At 38.7% G+C, this 19,581-nt stretch overlaps 1 protein-coding gene across 9 annotated transcripts in view; it reads left to right on the top strand.

Moving 5' to 3' along the window:
- The window catches only part of ADGRG2 (adhesion G protein-coupled receptor G2), a 99,374-nt gene that overhangs the window by 37,513 nt on the left and 42,280 nt on the right, over positions 1–19,581 (top strand). For 2 of the 9 annotated variants that reach the window (XM_030574242.1, XM_030574251.1), the window contains exons 4-16: positions 2,913–2,945; positions 6,949–6,996; positions 7,094–7,120; positions 7,386–7,424; positions 7,921–7,962; positions 8,853–8,897; positions 9,002–9,034; positions 9,303–9,341; positions 10,962–11,003; positions 12,717–12,788; positions 14,586–14,606; positions 16,482–16,538; positions 18,546–18,616. In XM_030574242.1, the coding sequence (XP_030430102.1) occupies positions 2,913–2,945; positions 6,949–6,996; positions 7,094–7,120; positions 7,386–7,424; positions 7,921–7,962; positions 8,853–8,897; positions 9,002–9,034; positions 9,303–9,341; positions 10,962–11,003; positions 12,717–12,788; positions 14,586–14,606; positions 16,482–16,538; positions 18,546–18,616 (569 nt within the window). The remainder of the gene's footprint in view (positions 1–2,912; positions 2,946–6,948; positions 6,997–7,093; positions 7,121–7,385; positions 7,425–7,920; positions 7,963–8,852; positions 8,898–9,001; positions 9,035–9,302; positions 9,342–10,961; positions 11,004–12,716; positions 12,789–14,585; positions 14,607–16,481; positions 16,539–18,545; positions 18,617–19,581) is intronic. The other 7 variants (XM_030574261.1, XM_030574270.1, XM_030574280.1 and 4 more) reach the window with 7 other exon arrangements.

The following is a 19,581-nucleotide window of genomic DNA, read 5'->3' as shown; positions in this document are numbered from 1 at the left end:
TCCTCCCCAACGAGAGGAGTAGTGCTGAAATTGGTAGTACCATATCGGATTAGGGTTAGTGTGGCCACAAATTGACGGTATTGGCCTCCGGGCGGTATCCCACAGTGCACCATTGTGACCGCTCTGGACAGCAATCCGAACTCGGATGCACTGGCCAGGTAAACAGGAAAAGCCCCGCGAACTTTTGAATTGCATTTCCTGTTTGCCCAGCATGGAGCTCTGATCAGCATGGGTGGCGATGCAGTCCCAAATCCAAAAAGAGCTCCAGCGTGGACCGTATGGGAGATGCTGGATCTGATCGCTGCATGGGGAGACAAATCTGTTCTATCAGAGCTCCGTTACAAAATACGAAATGCCAAAGCATTTGAAAAAAATCTTCAGACCATGATACAGAGTCCACAGCACAGTGCTGCGTGACAAGCATAACGGAAAGCCAAAGAATCAAATGGACGCTCATGGAGGGAGGGAGGGGGTACTGAGGACTCCAGCTATCCCACAGTCCCCAGCAGTCTCCAAAAAGTATTTGCATTCTTGGCTGAGCTCCCAATGCCTGTAGGGTCAAACACATTGTCTGGGGTGGCTCAGGGTATCGCTCGTCAATTTACTCTCCCTCCCCCCACGTGAAAGAAAAGGGAAAGAAATCGTTTCTTGACTTTTTTCAATGTCACTCTCTGTCTACTGAATGCTACTGGTAGACACGATGCTGCAGCAGTGAAGAGCAGTATCCACTCCCCTCCCCTCCCCAGTGGCAGATGGTACAATATGACTGTTATCCGTTGTCATAATCAGCCTGTGAGTGCTCCTGGCTGGCCTCAGGTGAGGCTGGCTGGGGGCACCTGGGTAAAAATAGGAATGATTCCCGGTCATTCCCAGTAGATGGTACAGAACGGCTGGTAACCGTCCTCATCATAGCAACTAGGGGCTGAGCTCCATCAGCCCTCCCCCACCTTTCATGTGTAAAGAAAAGATTCTGTACTGCCTGGACTATCATAGCAGCGGGATGCTGGGCTCCTCTCCCCTGCACCGCTTAATGTCCTGCCTGGACTATCATAGCAGCTGGAGGCTGCCTCCCTACCATTTTATCTCAGTAACAAGTCAGTGTTTCTTATTCCTGCATTCTTTATTACTTCATCACACAAATGTGGGGGACTCTGCCACGGTAGCCCAGGAAGGTTTGGGGAGGAGGGAAGCAACGGGTGGGGTTGCTGCCAGGACACCCCCTCGAATGGCATGCAGCTCATCATTTCTGCGGGATCTGACACGGAGCGGCTGTGCTCTCTGGTTCTCTGATACACTGGTTCTCTAGTACACTTGCCCCATATTCTAGGCAGGACTGACTCTATTTTTAGATACCATAAAGGAGGGATTGACTCGGGGGTCATTCTCATTTTTGTCTTTGCGCCCCCGGCCGACCTCAGTCAGGGGCACCCATGACAGTAGCAGATGGTACAGAATGACAGATAACTGTCATCTCATTGCCAATTTACAATGGTGCAGCAGACGGTACAGAACTACTGATAACCGTCTTTGCTGTCATGCAAAGGCAAATGAATGCTACTGTGTAGCGTTGCAGTATCGCCTCTGTCAGCGGCATCCAGTACACATACAGTGACAGTAAAAAAAAGCTGAATGGGCTCCATGGTTGCCGTGCTATGGCGTCTGCCAGGGCAATCCAGGGAAAAAGGGCGCGAAATGATTGTCTGCTGTTGCTTTCCCGGAGGAAGGAATGACTGATGACATTTACCCAGAACCACCCGGGACAATGATTTTTGCCCCATCAGGCACTGGGATCTCAACCCAGAATTCTAAGGGGCGGGGGAGACTGCGGGAACTATGGGATAGCTATGGAATAGCTACCCACAGTGCAACGCTCCAGAAATCGATGCTAGCCTCGGACCATGGACGCACACCGCCGAATTAATGTGCTTAGTGTGGCCGCGTGCACTCGACTTTATACAATCTGTTTTACAAAACTGGTTTATGTAAAATTGGAATAATCCCGTAGTGTAGACATACCCAAAGTTGTCACTGAGGTGTCACATGGTGCATCTGAGCTAGGCTGCCCTCTGAACACTATTTACTTCTACACTATATTGTATGGAAATACTTTTAAAATGTGTGTGTTCATGAATAAGCTTTTGCATAAATCCCTGACTTTTAAAAAACCCCAAACATTTCTGCATTTCTGTTTCATGGCTTGTATTAATATAATTTTATTTTGTTTCATGTATGTAGCTGAAGTATTTATTTACCTCCTTTTTCATTTGTTATCAAACACAGCTAATTTAAGGTACAATAAACAATCCATATTACATATAGTTTGCCACAATCCAGTATCATTGGGAATCTTTTTTTCAAAATTGTCACAGGACTATACTGGCAGGGCTGTATTCTGCAATAAAATAGTGGTGGGGAAATTAATTGCTACTGGCCAGATTAAGCTCTCTCTTTTATGAGTGCTAAACAAAACTAAGGACAAAATTATGTAAAGAGCTCAGATACTAACAACTTCAGTTCAGGCACTTAATCAGTGGCCAGGTGTTTAAAAGTGCTCAACATCTATTGTTCTGAATGTCAGCTTCTGGATACTGAATATTTTTGAAAATGTGACCATCTCTAGGTACTTAAATTGGATCTTGAACTCTTGTATTCTGTCCTGAGTTATAGGTGATGAGCAATTGAAAATCTGATCCCAGATTCTTACAAAAAAATGAAAACACTAATTTTAGGCCTCTTCCCCAACCTTCTTCCCTTTTGGCAGAATCAGTACTATTGGTACTTTCATCACCTACTCTATTAACACTTCGGGCAAGATTTTATTAACATATCTGATATCTAGATGTATCTAACCTATATTTTGCCTTTTTATTTTATTTTATTTTTTTATTATTATTGTTATATTTCTTTCACAGATACAACTTCATTAGAAAAGACAAGCACTTCAGGTGAGAATTATTCTACTCACTATGAACTGTGGAATTAGGGACAAATTCAGACCTGATGTAAGCAGACAAAACTCCATTATGTTCAGTGAGGTTTTGTGCGTTTTTAACCAGTGCTGAATTTTGCCTTAGGACATTTTTTCAAAACCTTAAAATATTTTGTTGTTATTTTATTTATTATTTGTATTACCATAGCATTAGGAGCCTGGGTCAAGGACCAGGACCCCACTTTGCTAGCAGCAATTTAGCAATTCCGTAGTTACGATTACATTGGAATTTGGAGATGTGAGAATGAAGGGTTGGCTTTTTAAAAGCCCCTGAGTAATGTCCACACTACATTTGGGAGCTAGCATAGATTTGTGCTAGCGGGGCTAGCTCTAGTGACCTAAAAATAGCCTGGGCTCCAGCCCAAGTCACAATGTCAAAGCAATGTCTACACAGCTATTTTTAGGGTTCTAGCATGAGTCTGTAGACCTGAACTGGGAGGTTTGCTCCCAGATGTGGTGTAAACATACTCTGAGTGACTTATAAACATAAGTCATCATAGGAAAGATGGAATGGACATCTTAGGACTGATGGTAAAATAATAAAATAATATAGAGCCTTTCACCTCTAGATCCCTGGTTCCGATCAGGCCTACCTAAGTAATGTTAAAAGAATATTATCATGTTACTGCCATGCCCTGGCCTATGTGACTTCTTTCTGGACAATCAAAAAGATCATAAACATCACTTCAGTTTGCTGTGATTGACATCCTTCTTGGGAGCATCAGTGTAGGCCAAGGATTGAACTGATAAAGAGATTGAACAAGCCTGTCTCACTTGCAGTGGCGGATTAGCCACTGAGCCTATGGGGCCTGTGCCCAGGGGCCCCAGCCAACTGGGGGTACTGGAACTGGCCACCAAGCAGACAGAGAGGGGAAAGCCCCTGTGCCCTGACCCTACTCCCTGGCAGACATCAGAGGGCAGTGGGAGAATCCCCTAGCATTCCCCAACCCTAGCAGAAGCCGGGGGAGGGGGGCAGCAGGAAAAGCCCCAGCACTGGGACCCCCGGTGCAGCCCTAGGACTGGAGAAGTTCTCGCTATCTGTCATGGCATATGGGCTGGGGGAGCTTTGACTCCCTGCTGTGGTCTGGGGCTGTGTCAGGGGGACAGAGCTTTTTTGGTCTTGGGGCTGCAGTGAGGGGGCAGAAAGTAGCAAACAGGTTGTGGGGGGGGGTGGAATGGAGTGAACCCTGAGTGGAACAGGGGTGGGCCCCAGGGAAAGGACAGAAAGGGGTGGAGCCATGGTAGGGCTGAAGGTGGAAGGGATAGGGAGGGGCCCCAGGAAACCTTAATCCATCTCTGCTCACCTGCCGGTGGTCCCACGAATGTAGCAGTGTATTTGTTCTGAGAATAAAGGGAATAAAGGGAAGACTTCACTTACTATGGCTGGCAACACACAATTCTTCCAAGTACCAAACAAATGTAAAAATAACAACAATATTTAAAAATAATCTCTATGTAAAAATAGTCACACTTGTAATTAATAGAACCTACCCTAGCTGGTTGACAGTGAGAGATGCCTTTTGCATATACTGAAGCCATTAGTTTGACATCGCTCGGTCATTTACAAATGTCTGTCATGTTTTGAGACCTGAAGAAGAGTTCTGTGTAATTCAAAAGTTTGTCTCTCTCACTAGCAGAAGGTGGTCCAGTCAAAGATGTTGCCTCAACCACTTTGTCTTGCTAATGTTTTATAATGTGGGTTGGGCCTCTTTTTTTACTTTACCAGAGGATAATAAATGCCAGAAATTTTTGACACTGGTTAGAGGAGTCATATTAGAAGCTGAAGAAACAAAAACTGTTTTTATGGAGGCGGCTCTATACTGTAAATAATACTTTAGGTAAAATGGGAAACAAAATATATGCCATACCGAGTTATGGAATTATTGTATTTTGCGTTTATGCTCCATTGCCAGATGATATTAGAAGAAACTTTGAGGAGGGAAGGTACAGATGTCAGATTAGCTTCCTCAGAAATTAGCAGAATAAAACATCGAAAAAGAATATTTGACCCATTTTGTAACAACAGTTTAATGCATAAGGATATATTCTGACCTTTCCAGCAAATTGCAGAACAATTCCCATTTAGTGTACAAAATTATATTTTATAGAAATGACATATTATGAAAGTACTGTAATCATCCATAGAAAGTTTTTGTACCTAATATGAAGTATCTGCACTTGAAATAAGGTACCTAAGATGCCTGGGAAAGTGCATTTGTTGTAATATTAAATTAATATTCTATTAAAACAAAACAAAACTTCCCTTCCAGAATGTTAAGTGAGTGCCTGAGTTAAACCAAACAGACTCATGATCATTTTTGCATAACTTTTTTTTGCATTTCTTAATTTGTCTTAGAAAATATATATGTTTTTCCTCTCTTTCATAATCCTTAAATGTAGATGATGTAGGACCTGATTTTCCTCCCAATTACGTCTATTTTAACTCTGTCTTCATTGTAGTTTTACACGTGTAAAGGGAGATTCAAGCCAAGAATACCTAGGATGGGAAATAGACTAAACAGTGGCAAGAATCTTTCTATTAAGAGTATAAAAATGTCTGAGAATTCCTGCCCATTAAGAGTTAACCAGGGACAAATATAGAGCAAAACAAGCTTTTTTTGTGATTGTGTTGAGATGACTCTTATAAAGGATGTATTACAGAGTATGTGCATTTTATTATTAGCATTGAGGGGCATCTCCTTTTCTTCCTTGAATTTCAGGTTACAATACCAAAAAAACCTGACTCACACCCGTCAATTCACAGTTAAAAGCCATGAGTAATAGAGTGAGAATTTTTTTGGCCATAATTCAAGTAAAAGTATCATGAGTCACTGGTTTTATCTCCAACTGATAGGAAAGAACTGTAGAGGATTTTTTTCTTTTTAAATTAAAAAAAAATCACAGTCAAATAGAATGTGTATTAATGTATACATGCCATAGAACCTGACTTGCAAATTTCAAGCATGCTCTCCACCCTGTGATATACCCACACCAGGCTTTGAGGTTGAATTTCTTAATAGTTCTTAATAGATCTTGTAGTAGTTTCATGGGTCTTCCCACTAAGTGGTATTACAGTTCAATAGATGGGAATCAGGTTTGTTTCTGTGATGACAAATCACCTTGTTAGGAAGGCCTTCAGAAAAAATCATAGTACTGGTGTCTACTGATACTTTGACAAGCAGTTGTGTAGAGCCCTTCAAAGTAGTCACTGAGATATCACAGGTTGTACCTGAGCTACATTGTCCTCTGAGCTACACTGCCCTTTGAACACTATTCACTCTTGTATTGCAATGTGGGGAAAGACATTTTAACTGTGTTCATTGAAGAATAAGTTGCTGCATATATTCCTGATTTTTTCCCTGCATTTCTTTGTTTCTGCTTGTACTGATATAATTTTCTTTTGTTTCATGTATGTAGTTGAAACATTTGTTTACATCCTTTTTCATGTTTAGCAAAACCAGCTAATTTGATGCAAAATAGACAATTCATATTACTTACAGTTTTCTATATTTCAATAAACTTGGTGATCTTTGCTCGGCAAAGTCACAGGACTAGACTAGCAGGGCTGTCACAGCTCAAGGTTGAGTTGAAACAGAAGGAAGGTGAGGAAGTTCATTGCTACTGGCCAGACAGTACCAGATTAATCTCTGTCTTTCATGAGTATTAAAAACACCAAGGGCAAAATTTTCAAAAGAACTCAGTTACCAGCATCTCCCATTCAGTAACTCATTCAGATTTTCAAAAGTATTCAGCACCCATTGTTCTCAATCTATACAGAGTATTTTTAAAAACCTGGCCACCTTTTTTTAGGTGCTTAAATTGTAGGTTTAGCTTTTTGAAATTCTGTCCCCATTTACTAATCTTGAGAGTTTGAAACCCTGGCCCTGACATTCTTAGAAAAAATAAATGAATAAAGCGCTAACTTTATGTTTGTCTATTTTCTTTTCTTTTCTTTCCAGCAGAATCTTCTATTGTTACTTTCATCGCCTACCCCATTAATGCTTCAGGCAAGAAATTAATATTTCTCATATCTAGATCTATTTAGCTTGTTTTACTTTTTATTTTGTCATTTTTATGATTTTTTAATATTCTTGTATTTTTCAGCTACAAGTTCAGATACAGGCACTGCAGGTGAGAATTATATGTATTACACAAAAATTGTTAAATTAAGGCCAAATTCAGACGTGGCATAAGCAAACAAAACTCCACTGTGTTCAATAGGTTTGTGCTCGTTTAAACCAGGGCTAAATTTGGCCAACTTTGAACTTTGAAAAAAAGGTTCATTATACTGGCTGTTTAGCCACCCCACAGTTAAGGTTGCATTGGCTGAGTTTTTAAAAAAAACTGTTAAATTGATATTTTACAGTTATCCAAAATATACTCCTTTCCCTTTCAGCCAGAACTTTAAGTGTGTTGCCAAAGCCAAACCATACAGGTACATGCTTATTTTTTTGGAGGTTTTTTAAAATTAATTTGTACGTTAGAAAATATTTAGGGATATTGGTTCTGTTTGAAAAGTGAATTCAGTGAGCTTGCTAAAACCACTTAAAATATTTTTGAATTATTATTAAATATCCAACGCATTCATTATTCACATTTGTACTGTGTCCACTACTGTGGTATATGGGCACACATTTCATGGTTTAAATTGTGTCAGTAATGTTCCAGACAAGAGGGGCATAATTTACCCACTCTCCTGATCTCTGAACTTAGAGATAGATGAGCTAATTCTCCTTTTACTTGCAAAAGTTTGATTTTAAAGTAACTCAATCATCTTTTATAACAAGTTATTATGGATTAATGCTAGTGCAAATAGGAGGAGAATCTGAAATAAAAATGGGAAAGAGACCTGGCAGCTCATTTAAGTGACCAGTATTATATAGGCTTGTTATCAGAAATTCTTACATTTAAATTATTCATTTTTTCTACAGAAACTACTAATATCCCTGAATTTAACTTCTCCACAACAGTAGGTAAGGCTTTATATTGTGTTAAATTGTATTTTGAATGGCATAAAAGCATGGTTTATGAGCTGTGGGAGTCTATGTTCTAATATTTTAAATATTTTTTTTTACTATTGTATTTCACATTAGCAATCAGTCTTACTGTAGGCCAAGTTCATATGATTTCATTGTGTATATACATTAGAACAGAGATTGTAAACCTACAGGGTCCTGTCATAAAACATTCAGTAATGGAAAGAAATGGATTTAATGTTACAGTTTTGTCTGAATTTCCCAACTTGTGTTTGATTAAAATTTTCACCTTAACATTGGTTTTCTCTGTTCCTGCTTCTATGGATACATTTTCTTCTGTTTCATATATGTAGCTGAAGCAATTATATGCATTATTTTGTCAATTTTTAGTAAAAATGGCTGTATGTAGGCACAATGTACAATTATATGAGCATGTTACACATAATTACCACAATTCAGAACAATTGGCTATCTTTGCAAGAGAGTCACAGGACTAGACTGGCAGGGCTGTCACAGCTTCAGTAGAAGAACGGTGGGGAAGTTCATAGCTACTGGGCAGGCTGCACCAGACTAATCTGCTATACATGGGACAAATATCCAAGGGCAAAATTTTCCACAAAAGCTCAGTTACTAGCAGTCCCCATTCAAGCACTTATTCACATTTTCAAAAGTATTCAGTACCTCTTGTTCTCTGTGGGTTCTAAGTATTTTTGAAAGTCTGGCTACTTCCTTCAGATGCCTAAACTGGAGTCTTTAACTTTTTTGAAATTCTGCCCCCAGTTGTGGGCGTAGTGAGCTTAAAATCTGGCTCCATTTTCTTACAAACAAAAATTTAAGCACTAATGTTATGCTTCTCTATTTTTATTTATTTATTTATTTTGCTGCAGAATCCTCTATCATTACTTTTATCACCTACCCCATTAATGCTTCAGGCAAGATTTTCTTAATATTTCTCATATTTTGATGTATTCAGCTTTTGTCTTACCTTTTTATTGTGTACATTTTTACTTTTTTCTATTTTTGTTCTATTACTCAGATACAACTTCACTAGAAAGAACAAGTGCTGAAGGTGAGAATTATTTTACACAAGTATGAAGTTTAGAATGAGAGCCAAATTCAGATCTGGTGTAAGAGACAAAACTCTCTTGTATTCAGTAGGGTTGTACTTGTTTAAATTAGTGTTAAATTTGGCCCATGATCATTATTTTCACAACCCTAAAATGTTTATCATATTGGCTGGTTAGCCACCCTTTTTCATTAAGTTTGCACTGATAGAGTTTTGAAAATATGAAATTCGTATGATACTGTTAATCAAACAAAACACTTTTCCTTTTTAGATAGAACTTTAAGTGTATGGCCGGAGCCAAACCAGACAGGTAATGCTTATCTTTACATAGTATTTTTCTCCATTTTTTTGTATTTTAGAAAATATGTGGGAATGCTGGTTCTGTGTTGAATAGTGAATTCAGTAAGATTGCTGTGACCAGTGTCCTAGGAGCCACGCTGAGATTGCTCAATTAGGACAAGCCACAAAGAATGAGGCAGATAATCCCCCAAACTGGTGGTTATTCTGATACTTAGATTTTCCAAGCCAGCAACAAAACAGTTTCTACAGTACCTTACTGGTTACCCAGAAGCCAAAATCACAGTTCCCTTAAAGTAAACCAGACCACCAAGTCACATATGATGAGGGTTACTGAAAATCTTGATCATCATATGAAAAAGTTCTACCAGTCTCAAAGAATCAGACACATTACCCATCAAGTTAATGAATATCTCAGATCTTACCCAAATACAGCCAATTCTTATTAATTAAACTAAGATTTATTAAAAGAAAAGAGAGAGAGAATATTGGTTAAAAGATCATTGTACATACAGAAATGCATTGAGCCCTTAGGTCAGGTACATAGTAGAGATGGTGAGCTTCAAAGTTACAAAGATTCCTTTCCTGAATCAGTTTATCAGGTTATAGTCCAATGTCCATTTCCAATATCAAGGTGATCCAGAATGCACTGGAGACCATAGTCTTGCAACTCAAACTTCCCCTGACAAAGCTTAAGCAAATCTGAGGTGAAAGGATCAGATCCCAAAAGCCCTTTATATATTTTCTGGACAGCATGCAGTCCTTGGGTAAATAATATTTGCTTTGAAGTAGAATTACCTATTTCCTATGTATACACAGGTAGCTAGTCGCATTCATCAGCATGAGGTAATTATCCATTAAGCGGTTCATAGACAGATTACTGCAAGCTTCAAAGAGAAGTATAGACAGTGAAATTATTACACCCAAGTTCCATTTAAATGTTAATATTCCCTTTTTATCTGTGCATCAGTAAATATAGAAACAGACAGGAACCATCTGTTTAGATGGTTAACATCTAACAAGATATAAGTAACCACATACAATTAATGCTACCTCTAATTCTCTAACAATACAGGTTTGTGTTTCAAAGCTCTAGTCTATTTAACATAGCTATGTTAGTTATTTATAAGAAATAGCCCTAATTAGCATTTATATACTTCTCTAATATGTCTTTCATGACCCATATGAATTTGAGTCATTTAGCCTACAAATTACTTAACCCTTTTTGGCCCTGTGTCATAATTGCTAAAACTACTCAAAATATTTTTGAAACAATTTTAAATATCCACTGCCTTCATTACACACATTTATATGGTGTCCATCATGGTGGAATATGGGAATATGTTTAATGGTTTAAACTGGGTCAATCTTATGATAAACAAGAGGGACGTAATTAACTCACTCTCCTGATCTCTGAATGTAGAGACAGAGGCCTAATTCTTCATTCACTTGCAAAAGTTTTATTCTGAAGCAACTCGCTCATCTTTTAAAATAAATTATTACCGATTCATGACAGTACAAACAAGAGGAGAGTCTGAACTAGAAATCAGAAAGTGACTTGGCAGCTCATTTATATAACCAGTATTTCACAGGCTTTTTATTAGAAATTCTTGTATTTATTTTTTTTCTGCAGAAACTTCTAATATCCCTGAATTTAACTTCTCCACCACAGCAGGTATGGCTTTTTATCCTTGTTATACTCTATTTTGAGTGGCAGAAGTGGTTGGTTTATGAGCTTTGGGAGCCTATGATCAAGTATTTTGAATATGACTTTTTTATTATGGTATTTCATATGAGAAATCAGTCTTGTTTTGTATCATGTTCATATGATTTCATTGTATATACATTAAAGTTGAGATTTTAATCCCACAAGGCCCATCACAAAGCATGCAGTAAATGAAAGGGATAAATTTAACATTGCTTTGTGAACCTTATCTTTGAATTTCCTAACTTCTGTTTGATTTAAATGTTCCCATTAATGTACTGTTGTTTTAGCAGCCACTATCTGCTGCACAGATAATCCACAGGCTCCTAAATACCTGGAAGCCTCCAATCCAGCTATTGACAAGGCCTAGTTTGACTCAGTTTATGGTATCTGTCAAGATCATACAGTTTGTTTTGATTGGCTGCTGTTATCCAGTGAAGCCTTTAGGATAAGGTAATGGGAGCATGAATTGAGGCCATGATTCAGTAAAGCACAAATCCATTTATCTCAGAGTAGAACAGGAAGTATGGAACAATATTTCAGAACAAGAGAGTGCTGTGTGGCCACAGAGCCCGTGTGGTGCTGCTGTACCTATGCGTGAAGGGGGTTGTATCAATATGATGAGTCATACATCTCTAATACGGTGTGCAGCTCAGACCTGTAGTGGCAGCACACAAACAGTATTTCTGGTGGTTGGAGCATCAGAGTGTGGAGGGGCAAGACTGTAGGATATGTTGGACCAGGAACCATCTTTCTTGAAAAAAAAAATGAAATGTTTTAAAATTGGTTGAGGATGACATCCTCGATTTAAAAACAGGTGGTTTTTTTTTCAATAAACTGACTCTTCAAACATAGTGTTAACTGGCCAAATCAAATGTACAAGGTAAAACTGAGTTCAAAACAAGTTTGGAAATTAATATCTTCTAACCTGTGTATGAATCCAACAGATTGGTTTAGCCTGAGTGGGATAGGCATTGGCTTTAAACTATTCAGTCAGACACAATTTGAATCGCAGTGTGAACACAGAATGCAAGAAAATCACAATGATGATGGCCAGCAGTTTTTGCAGGGTTGAGGCATAAAAGCATGTAGATAGTCCCTAAACTTGCTCTATAGCATTTACTGTATCCTTACTATTTATTATTTCCATTGTGGTAGCACATACAGACGCTAAACAAGATCAAGGCCTCATTGTACTAAGGCACAACCTTTTCTCAACCTAGTCTCAACCTTTTCAGACTACTGTACCCCTTCAGGAGTCTGATTTGTCTTGTGTATCCCCAAGTTTCACCTTACTTAAAAACTACTTGCTTACAAAATAAGACATACAAATACAGAAGTGTCACAAGCACTGACTGAAAAACTGCTTACTTTCTCATTTTGTCTATATGAAATTAAGTTTGTACTGACTTCACTAGTGCTTTTTATGTAGCCTGTTGTAAAACTAGGCAAATATCTAGATGAGTTGATGTACACCCTGGAAGACCTTTGCATACCCTCTGGGGTATGCATACCCCTGGTTGGGAACACTAAGGCACTGTACCACCACAGAGAAAGAGACAAGTCCATTCTTGTCAGCTTTGTGCTACTATCTAAATGATCTAAATTGAGTCTTTCTAATGTCTTGCTTTTAATACAGTGTTAACTATTTTAATAAATTCAGTTACCTTTTATTTCTTTTAGAGAAATTATCTGCAAATAGAACCTTCAATGTAACTGACAGTGTTACTCTACCAACCACTGCCAACATAAATGGTAAGGCAAACTTATTTTAATTTAAGCAGTGAGCTGAATATATTAGTATTTTTGTAATACTGCATAATGAAGTGAGTTTATAAAATAATTAGAGCTTCAAACAATGTTTAAAAAGTGCTCCACAGGGACTGGCTTAGAACCTTTTACTTTTGTAAAATAGGTTTCAAAACTGGATCATCCAACAACCTAAAGTCACTGCCTTCTGATGGCTGTCGAGCACTAAAGTAAAAAAAAAAGTGCATTAGATATATTAGCCCTTTTTATTGTGTAGCACAAAAAACATAAACCATGCTTCACATTTGGCATGAGATGATAACCTCAGCAGAGAAATCAGGAATTCATTTGTAACCCTTCTGCCCATCTAGTTGGCAGCAACAAGGGCCGGGTTCAGTATCCAGGGGTTCCGTTTCAGTAACACAATGCATAACCGGCTCGAGCCCCCACCCAGTGACCTGGGACACTCACATACCACACCCCCCTGGGCGCCTCTAGGAGGCAATACTTCCCCTCTCGCAAGCACGGAGTCTGAGTGTAGCAAAATCTTTTTTAATAAAGGAAGGAATCAATGCGGCATCCCATTGGAGAAACACCACAAACAGGGTTATAACACAAACCATAAACAAAAACCCACCTCCAAGTACGTTTGCCACTGTCCCTTTTCCGCTTAGGGTTTTAAGTCCAATCACCCCAAAGTCCAACAACCCAAAAGTCTCTGGTCAATGCCACCCCAGAGTTCGAGAGTCTATCTGTAGAGGTCCCCCCCCCCAGCCTAGGTAGAAAGGGGCACCTTACGTGGTCCGGGGCCAACTGCCCTGCCTCTCCGTGGGTTCTGCTTCCGCCTTCTCCACGAACTGCTCCGCTTTACCAGCTGCTCCACTCTGCTCCTCCAGCCATCCTCAGGAACTGCTCCGCTCCACCAGCTGCTCTGCTCCATGAGCTGCTCTGCAAAACTGCTCGGCTCTGCTCACTCTGTGGGCCGCTCCACCCATCCCACAGCTACTCCGCTCTGCTGCCACCAGCTGTCCCGTGATCCACTCCAGCCGTCCCCGCAACTGCTCCACTCCACCAGCTGCTCTGTTCCACAGCATATCTTCCGGCTCCCCCACTAGTTAGCACAATGCTCAGCTCAGTCATTTCAGCTTTTTTGTGATTTCAACTCTTAGTGATCTCAGCTCTTAGTGGGGGAGCCCCAGTGCTAGTGCACCATTAGCCCAAAGTGCATTCAGCTCAGTAACCTGTATTTAGATTCTTGAGAGAATAAAAAAAATCAACTCTGACATTCCACAGTGGAGAGAGGAGGGGTTGCAACTGGTGCTTCTAGCTCCACAAGGGGACTGCACCACCAGGCACAGATACCTGTTCCCAACCTCTCTCAATTCTCTGGGTTTTGGAACCCATGTCCCATGTCTAGCCAGTACCACCCAACTGAGGGTGAGCAATTTGTCACCAAGCAATCCCACAGCTTGGGAGTCTGGGATAGGGTGGGCGTGCCTATGCAAATACACTCTCTGAACTTCTTCCCACCAGATGTCAGTGTAGAGCTTATCCTGACTCTGCTTACACATTGGCTATGCAGACTGAACTACTGGCTCACCCCAAGAAGTGGTACCTATACAACAGGATTGAGGAGGGTTGGCTAAATGGGATGTGAAAGTTTGCAATGCTATTGGCTGAGCTGATTATTGTTTGATGGACAAATAAAATAGAAGTATGTTTCAATGCTACTGTTTTGGATTTATGCAGGAGAGCTGCATGTGTACTGCAACCTTTATTTCTGATCATTACTTTTCTTTGTAGGTATAAGTCACTGTAAAAATGGTAAGTATATGACTTAGTACATATATAAACATAGAGTCATAGAATATCAGAGTTGGAAGGGACCTCAGGAGCTCATCTAGTCTAACCCCTTCTCAAAGCAGGACCAATCCCCAACTAAATCATCCCAGCCAGGGCTTCATCAGGCCTGACCTTAAAAACCTCTAAGGAAGGAGATTCCACCACCTACCTAGGTCTCCCATTCCAGTGCTTCACCACCTTCCTGGTGAAAAAGTTTTTCCTAATATCCAACCTAAACGTCCCTCACTGCAACTTGAGACCATTACTTCTTGTTCTCTCATCTGCTATCACTGAGAACAGTCTAGATCCATCCTCTTTGGAACCCCCTTTCAGATAGTTGAAAGCAGCTATCAAATCTCCCCTCATTCTTTTCTTCTGCAGATTAAATAATCCCAGTACCCTCAATGTCTCCTCATAAGTCATGTGCTCCAGCTCCCTAATCATTTTTGTTGCCTTCCGCTGGACTCTTCCCAATTTTTCACATCCTTCTTGTAGTGTGGGGCCCAAAACTGGACACAGTACTCCAAATGAGGCCTCACTAATGCCGAATAGAGGGGAATGATCACGTCCCTCGATCTGCTGGCAATGCTCCTATTTATACAGCCCCAAATACCTTTAGCCATCTTGGCAAGAAGGGCACACTGTTGACTCATATCCAGCTTCTCATCCACTGTAACCCGTAGGTCCTTTTCTGCAGAACAGCTGACTAGGCACTCAGTCCCTAGTCTGTAGTAGTGCATGGGATTCTTCCGTCCTAAGTGCAGGACTCTGCACTTGTCCTTGTTGAACCTTAGCAGATTTCTTTTGGCCCAATCCTCTAATTTGTCTAGATCCCTCTGTATCCTATCCTATTCTCCAGCATATCTACCACTCCTCCCCATTTAATGTCATCTGCAAACTTGCTGAGGGTGCAATCTATCCCATCCTCCTGATCATTAATGAAGATATTGGACAAAAGAATACTGTGGGAGATTGTATCAAAAGCTTTGCTGAAATCAAAGAATAACATGTTCACTGCTTTCCCCTCAGCCACAGAGCCAGTTATCGCATCATATTGTACCATGTGAAAGAAAAAAGGTTATTTTAACAATTGGATAAAATAATGGGATGGATCAAATAGAATAGTTTTTGAATCTCATGTGTTCGTGAAATAAATAGCCAGAGTAATACCATCAAAAATACATGATAGTTTTTATAGTGGTTGAACATGGCAGTATGTTAAGAGTCTGTTCATGATATACTGATTTATATTACATGATAGTGCACAGTATATTAACCTTATTAGCTTAACCATGCATGTTTGTTTAATTTAATATTCAGCAACAAAACTGACCAGATAAATGGCCTTTTCCTTCACTCTTTGCACCTGGAAAGTTGTAATATGAATTACAGAAATGAACGTCTTATTTCATCTGTCTGTCTGTCTATCTAATATGATACTAAATTAACTTCCCATTCTAAGTATATGGAAACAGTGGCACATTGTCTCAGATACTAGTTTGTGGAAAATATAATTGCTGCTTTATTTCTTTTTTTAAACAGTGACCACTAAAATATGTTTTTATTATATCTAGAGAGAGTATGTTTATGTATATGTGTGTAGATATAGTATATAGTTATGCTGGGGGAAGAGTTACAGAACAATTTAGATAGATATACGTTACATCTGAATACCGGGACTTAGATACCCTAGTTACAGGTGCCCTACAAACACCAGTAAAGCATAGATAGAATGTAAAATATTTTGCAAACCTGAAGACAGTTTATACAAACATTCATCATTTAAAAACATAATATTTAAATACATATGTTGAACAAGATTACATTTGAATTCAACTGGATTAATTTTTTTTGCAGAAACAAAACTATCTGGTAACAACTTATATAATTTATCAGCCATCTGTAATAATTCAGGTTAGTGTTTTTTTTTCTTAAATGTATCATCTCCAAATATTTCTCTCTTCTGAGTAGTGAGGTATACATGCTGTACTTTTATAAAATCTCTAAAATATCCTAGGTTTGAAATTCTTATATCCTGGTTGCCAACCTAGAAAAAAATATGTAACTTTCTCTTACAAAATCATGTGCAATATTAAAAATAATATTTAAGAAAATATTTTCTGAGTTTGTACTTCACAAGTTTCATACTGAAGGAAAATATTAAATTTATAGTTTCTCTCATCCACATGTAAATATAAAGTGTATATACTACTAGTACCTATAATTATCAAACTTAGAAAATGCAAATAATTCATTTAAAATTGTATTATAATAATATCATTAATGTTATTTTAAACAGTAAAATAGTGTTATATTTAAAAATAAGGATTAAAAGGAAACAGTAGAAAGCATATGTAAGTATTGAGGTAGCACTGTAATAGGTTCAAAGTTTGATGTATTAACAATACAATACGATATGAAAATTAAAACTAAGGAAACTAAAATTGACAGACGCATAATTAAGAGACCTAAGAGGGATTTTGAAAAGCGAGGACATAAAAACAAATAAGAGATTTGTTAAGTATATTGGCAACATAAAACCTTTGATGGGTCAACTGGGCTATTGGGAAGTAAAAATAGAAATTAAAGAGGGTGAGGACTTTGCAGAGAAACTAAATGATGTCTATCATTTCTAATTCAAAGAAATCATTTAGCTTCTCTGCAAAGAACACACAGTATGCTGGGAAGATATCTTTATTACCTTTAGTGACTTTTTTTCAAAGATTGTGAAGTCAAAAGGAAGATGCTATGAAAAACTGATAAATTAAAGGACAAGGACCAATTGGTGTATGTCCAAGAGCTCTGAATGAAATACCTGACCATCTATTAGAAGTATAAAATGTCTCATTAAAATTAGCTACTCCAAGTGAAGTTAACAAATGTTGTACTCATTTTTTTAAAAAGGATCTAAGGGTCATCTTGGAATTGCAGACCAATAGGCTTTACTTCAGTACCAAGAACAGAGGTTGAAAGATTGATTAGAAAAATACTTATAGAACACTTAAATGAAAGTGGACAAACAACATGGTACTTCTCTAATCTACTTTGAGCGTGTCAACAAAAGAATGGATAAAGGAGTATTTGTTGGCACATATTTGGACCTTCAAAAATCAAAAAGTTTTGTTAAGGAAATTATGTAGTCATGCAGTGATAGGGAAAGTACCATCATGGATTAGATGGAAACAAAAAAACATAGCCATTCCCTTGGTACAGAGCTGCCCTAAGGATGACATAGCAAGCTGTATATGGTGAGCCTTAAGTGGTGCACAGCTGATGTAGTGACTCTTGTATGACATTCCCTATAGCTACAGCAGTCCCAGTAAATCATGACTGGTCTAAGAGCCTTTGGAGCCATTAACTGATGGTTTTAAATTACAGTAATCTAAAGGCTGCTCTAATTTACACTGATGCTGGACCAGTGCCCAGACTGCTCTATTTCCTTCAGCGACACCCCCTGACTGGTCACAAGGGAGGAATCATATACGAGTCACTACATCATCAGTATGGCACCGGAAGATTCCCCCTATACCAGCCTGAAACATATAGAGCAAATTAAAATTGGGGAAGCAATATAATGCTGTCCTTATGCAGATCAAGGTCTGGGTCACTGTCTGTGCAGTCTAGTTTTTCTATCTTGAAAATGATACAGGAGAAATAGGGGGAGTTCAGAGATGGGCAGCAAAAATTATTAGAGATCTGGAGAAACTAAAGATATTGGGAATATTTAGTTTAGAGAGGAAATGAATAAGCATGGCAAAAGAATACAGAATAATGAATGGTTCAGAGAAGGTAGATTGAATACTTTTATTTATCTTCTCGCATAATTCAAAACACGTGAAATGTATAGTTCTCAAAATGGTTCTAAATCAAGCAATTAACCATGAACATTATTATTAACTTTGTTTGTCTTTTTGTATTTAGTTTTCTACCTGGGCTATGTAAAATTTCAGTACAGTGAAAAAAGCAATAATACTTCAGTAAGTGTTGAAATAGTAAGTCCTAAGAATTTTTTATCTATTACCCATTCTATCCATTTAAATTAATCTTATCCTAATATGATTTTTAAAATCTTTTGTAAATTGTTAACCCTTATATCATAATTTGCTTCATGATCACTAATGGTTCCTTTGGTAACATATCAGTGTACTAGATGTCCGATGTCCATTTCAGCAAAATGTCTGCTATGTGCAGTAAACAAAGAAATATCAGTTGTTTGTGTGATGCTTATCGGGGGTGCCCAGGGCTGTGATGTACCTTGTCATGACCTGCCCTTAGTGTGAGGAAGTCTTGTCTGTGCCTGTTGTGTATCAGCTCCCTTTCTCCACTGACCATGGGCAGCACAAGCGCTCCCCACAAGACTTCACAGACCCCGCTGTTAATTTATAGGTTAGCAAATGGTACACCTCAGCCCTCAAGTTTCCCTGAAGTGTCCAGCCCTGGTCCACTGCTTCCAAAGAAACAGTGCACCCCAGCTTACCAGATCCACTTCAGATCACCACCACGCTTAGTACAGGGCGGTTAGATAAAATTGTAGTGAAATAAAGTATAAGTTTATTTAACAAAGCGTAGTGATTCAGGTAATAGCAAGTAGACATATTGGAAACAAATAGTTACATATAAAATAAAATATAACACATTCTAGACTAACCAAGTATTGCTCACCCAAAGTTCCTCAATGGTTTAGAGCCAGGCTTGGATGACCCTCCTTATACGAAACAAGTGTGCTGTCAGCTTGCCTTCACAGTGAAGGATTCAGTGTGGTTTTTTGAGATATATCAGTCCTATCATTCATCTTTATTCATAAACGGGACACCCTGTTGTTTATTTATTCCTGTAGATTTCATCTCTATATTTCACAGTCTGTTGTTTTGCCTGTGTCTCAGTATGCAAGTAGACCTACACTGGGAAGCGTACAATAGGCAAATGGCCAGACAGAGAGACGTGTCTCTTTTACCTC

The sequence above is a fragment of the Gopherus evgoodei genome, chromosome 1, assembly GCF_007399415.2.
Source record: "Gopherus evgoodei ecotype Sinaloan lineage chromosome 1, rGopEvg1_v1.p, whole genome shotgun sequence".
NCBI classification, from domain to species: Eukaryota; Metazoa; Chordata; order Testudines; family Testudinidae; genus Gopherus; species Gopherus evgoodei.
The sequence above is the reverse complement of the archived record's forward strand: the minus strand, read 5'-3'. Positions and strand labels throughout refer to the sequence as shown.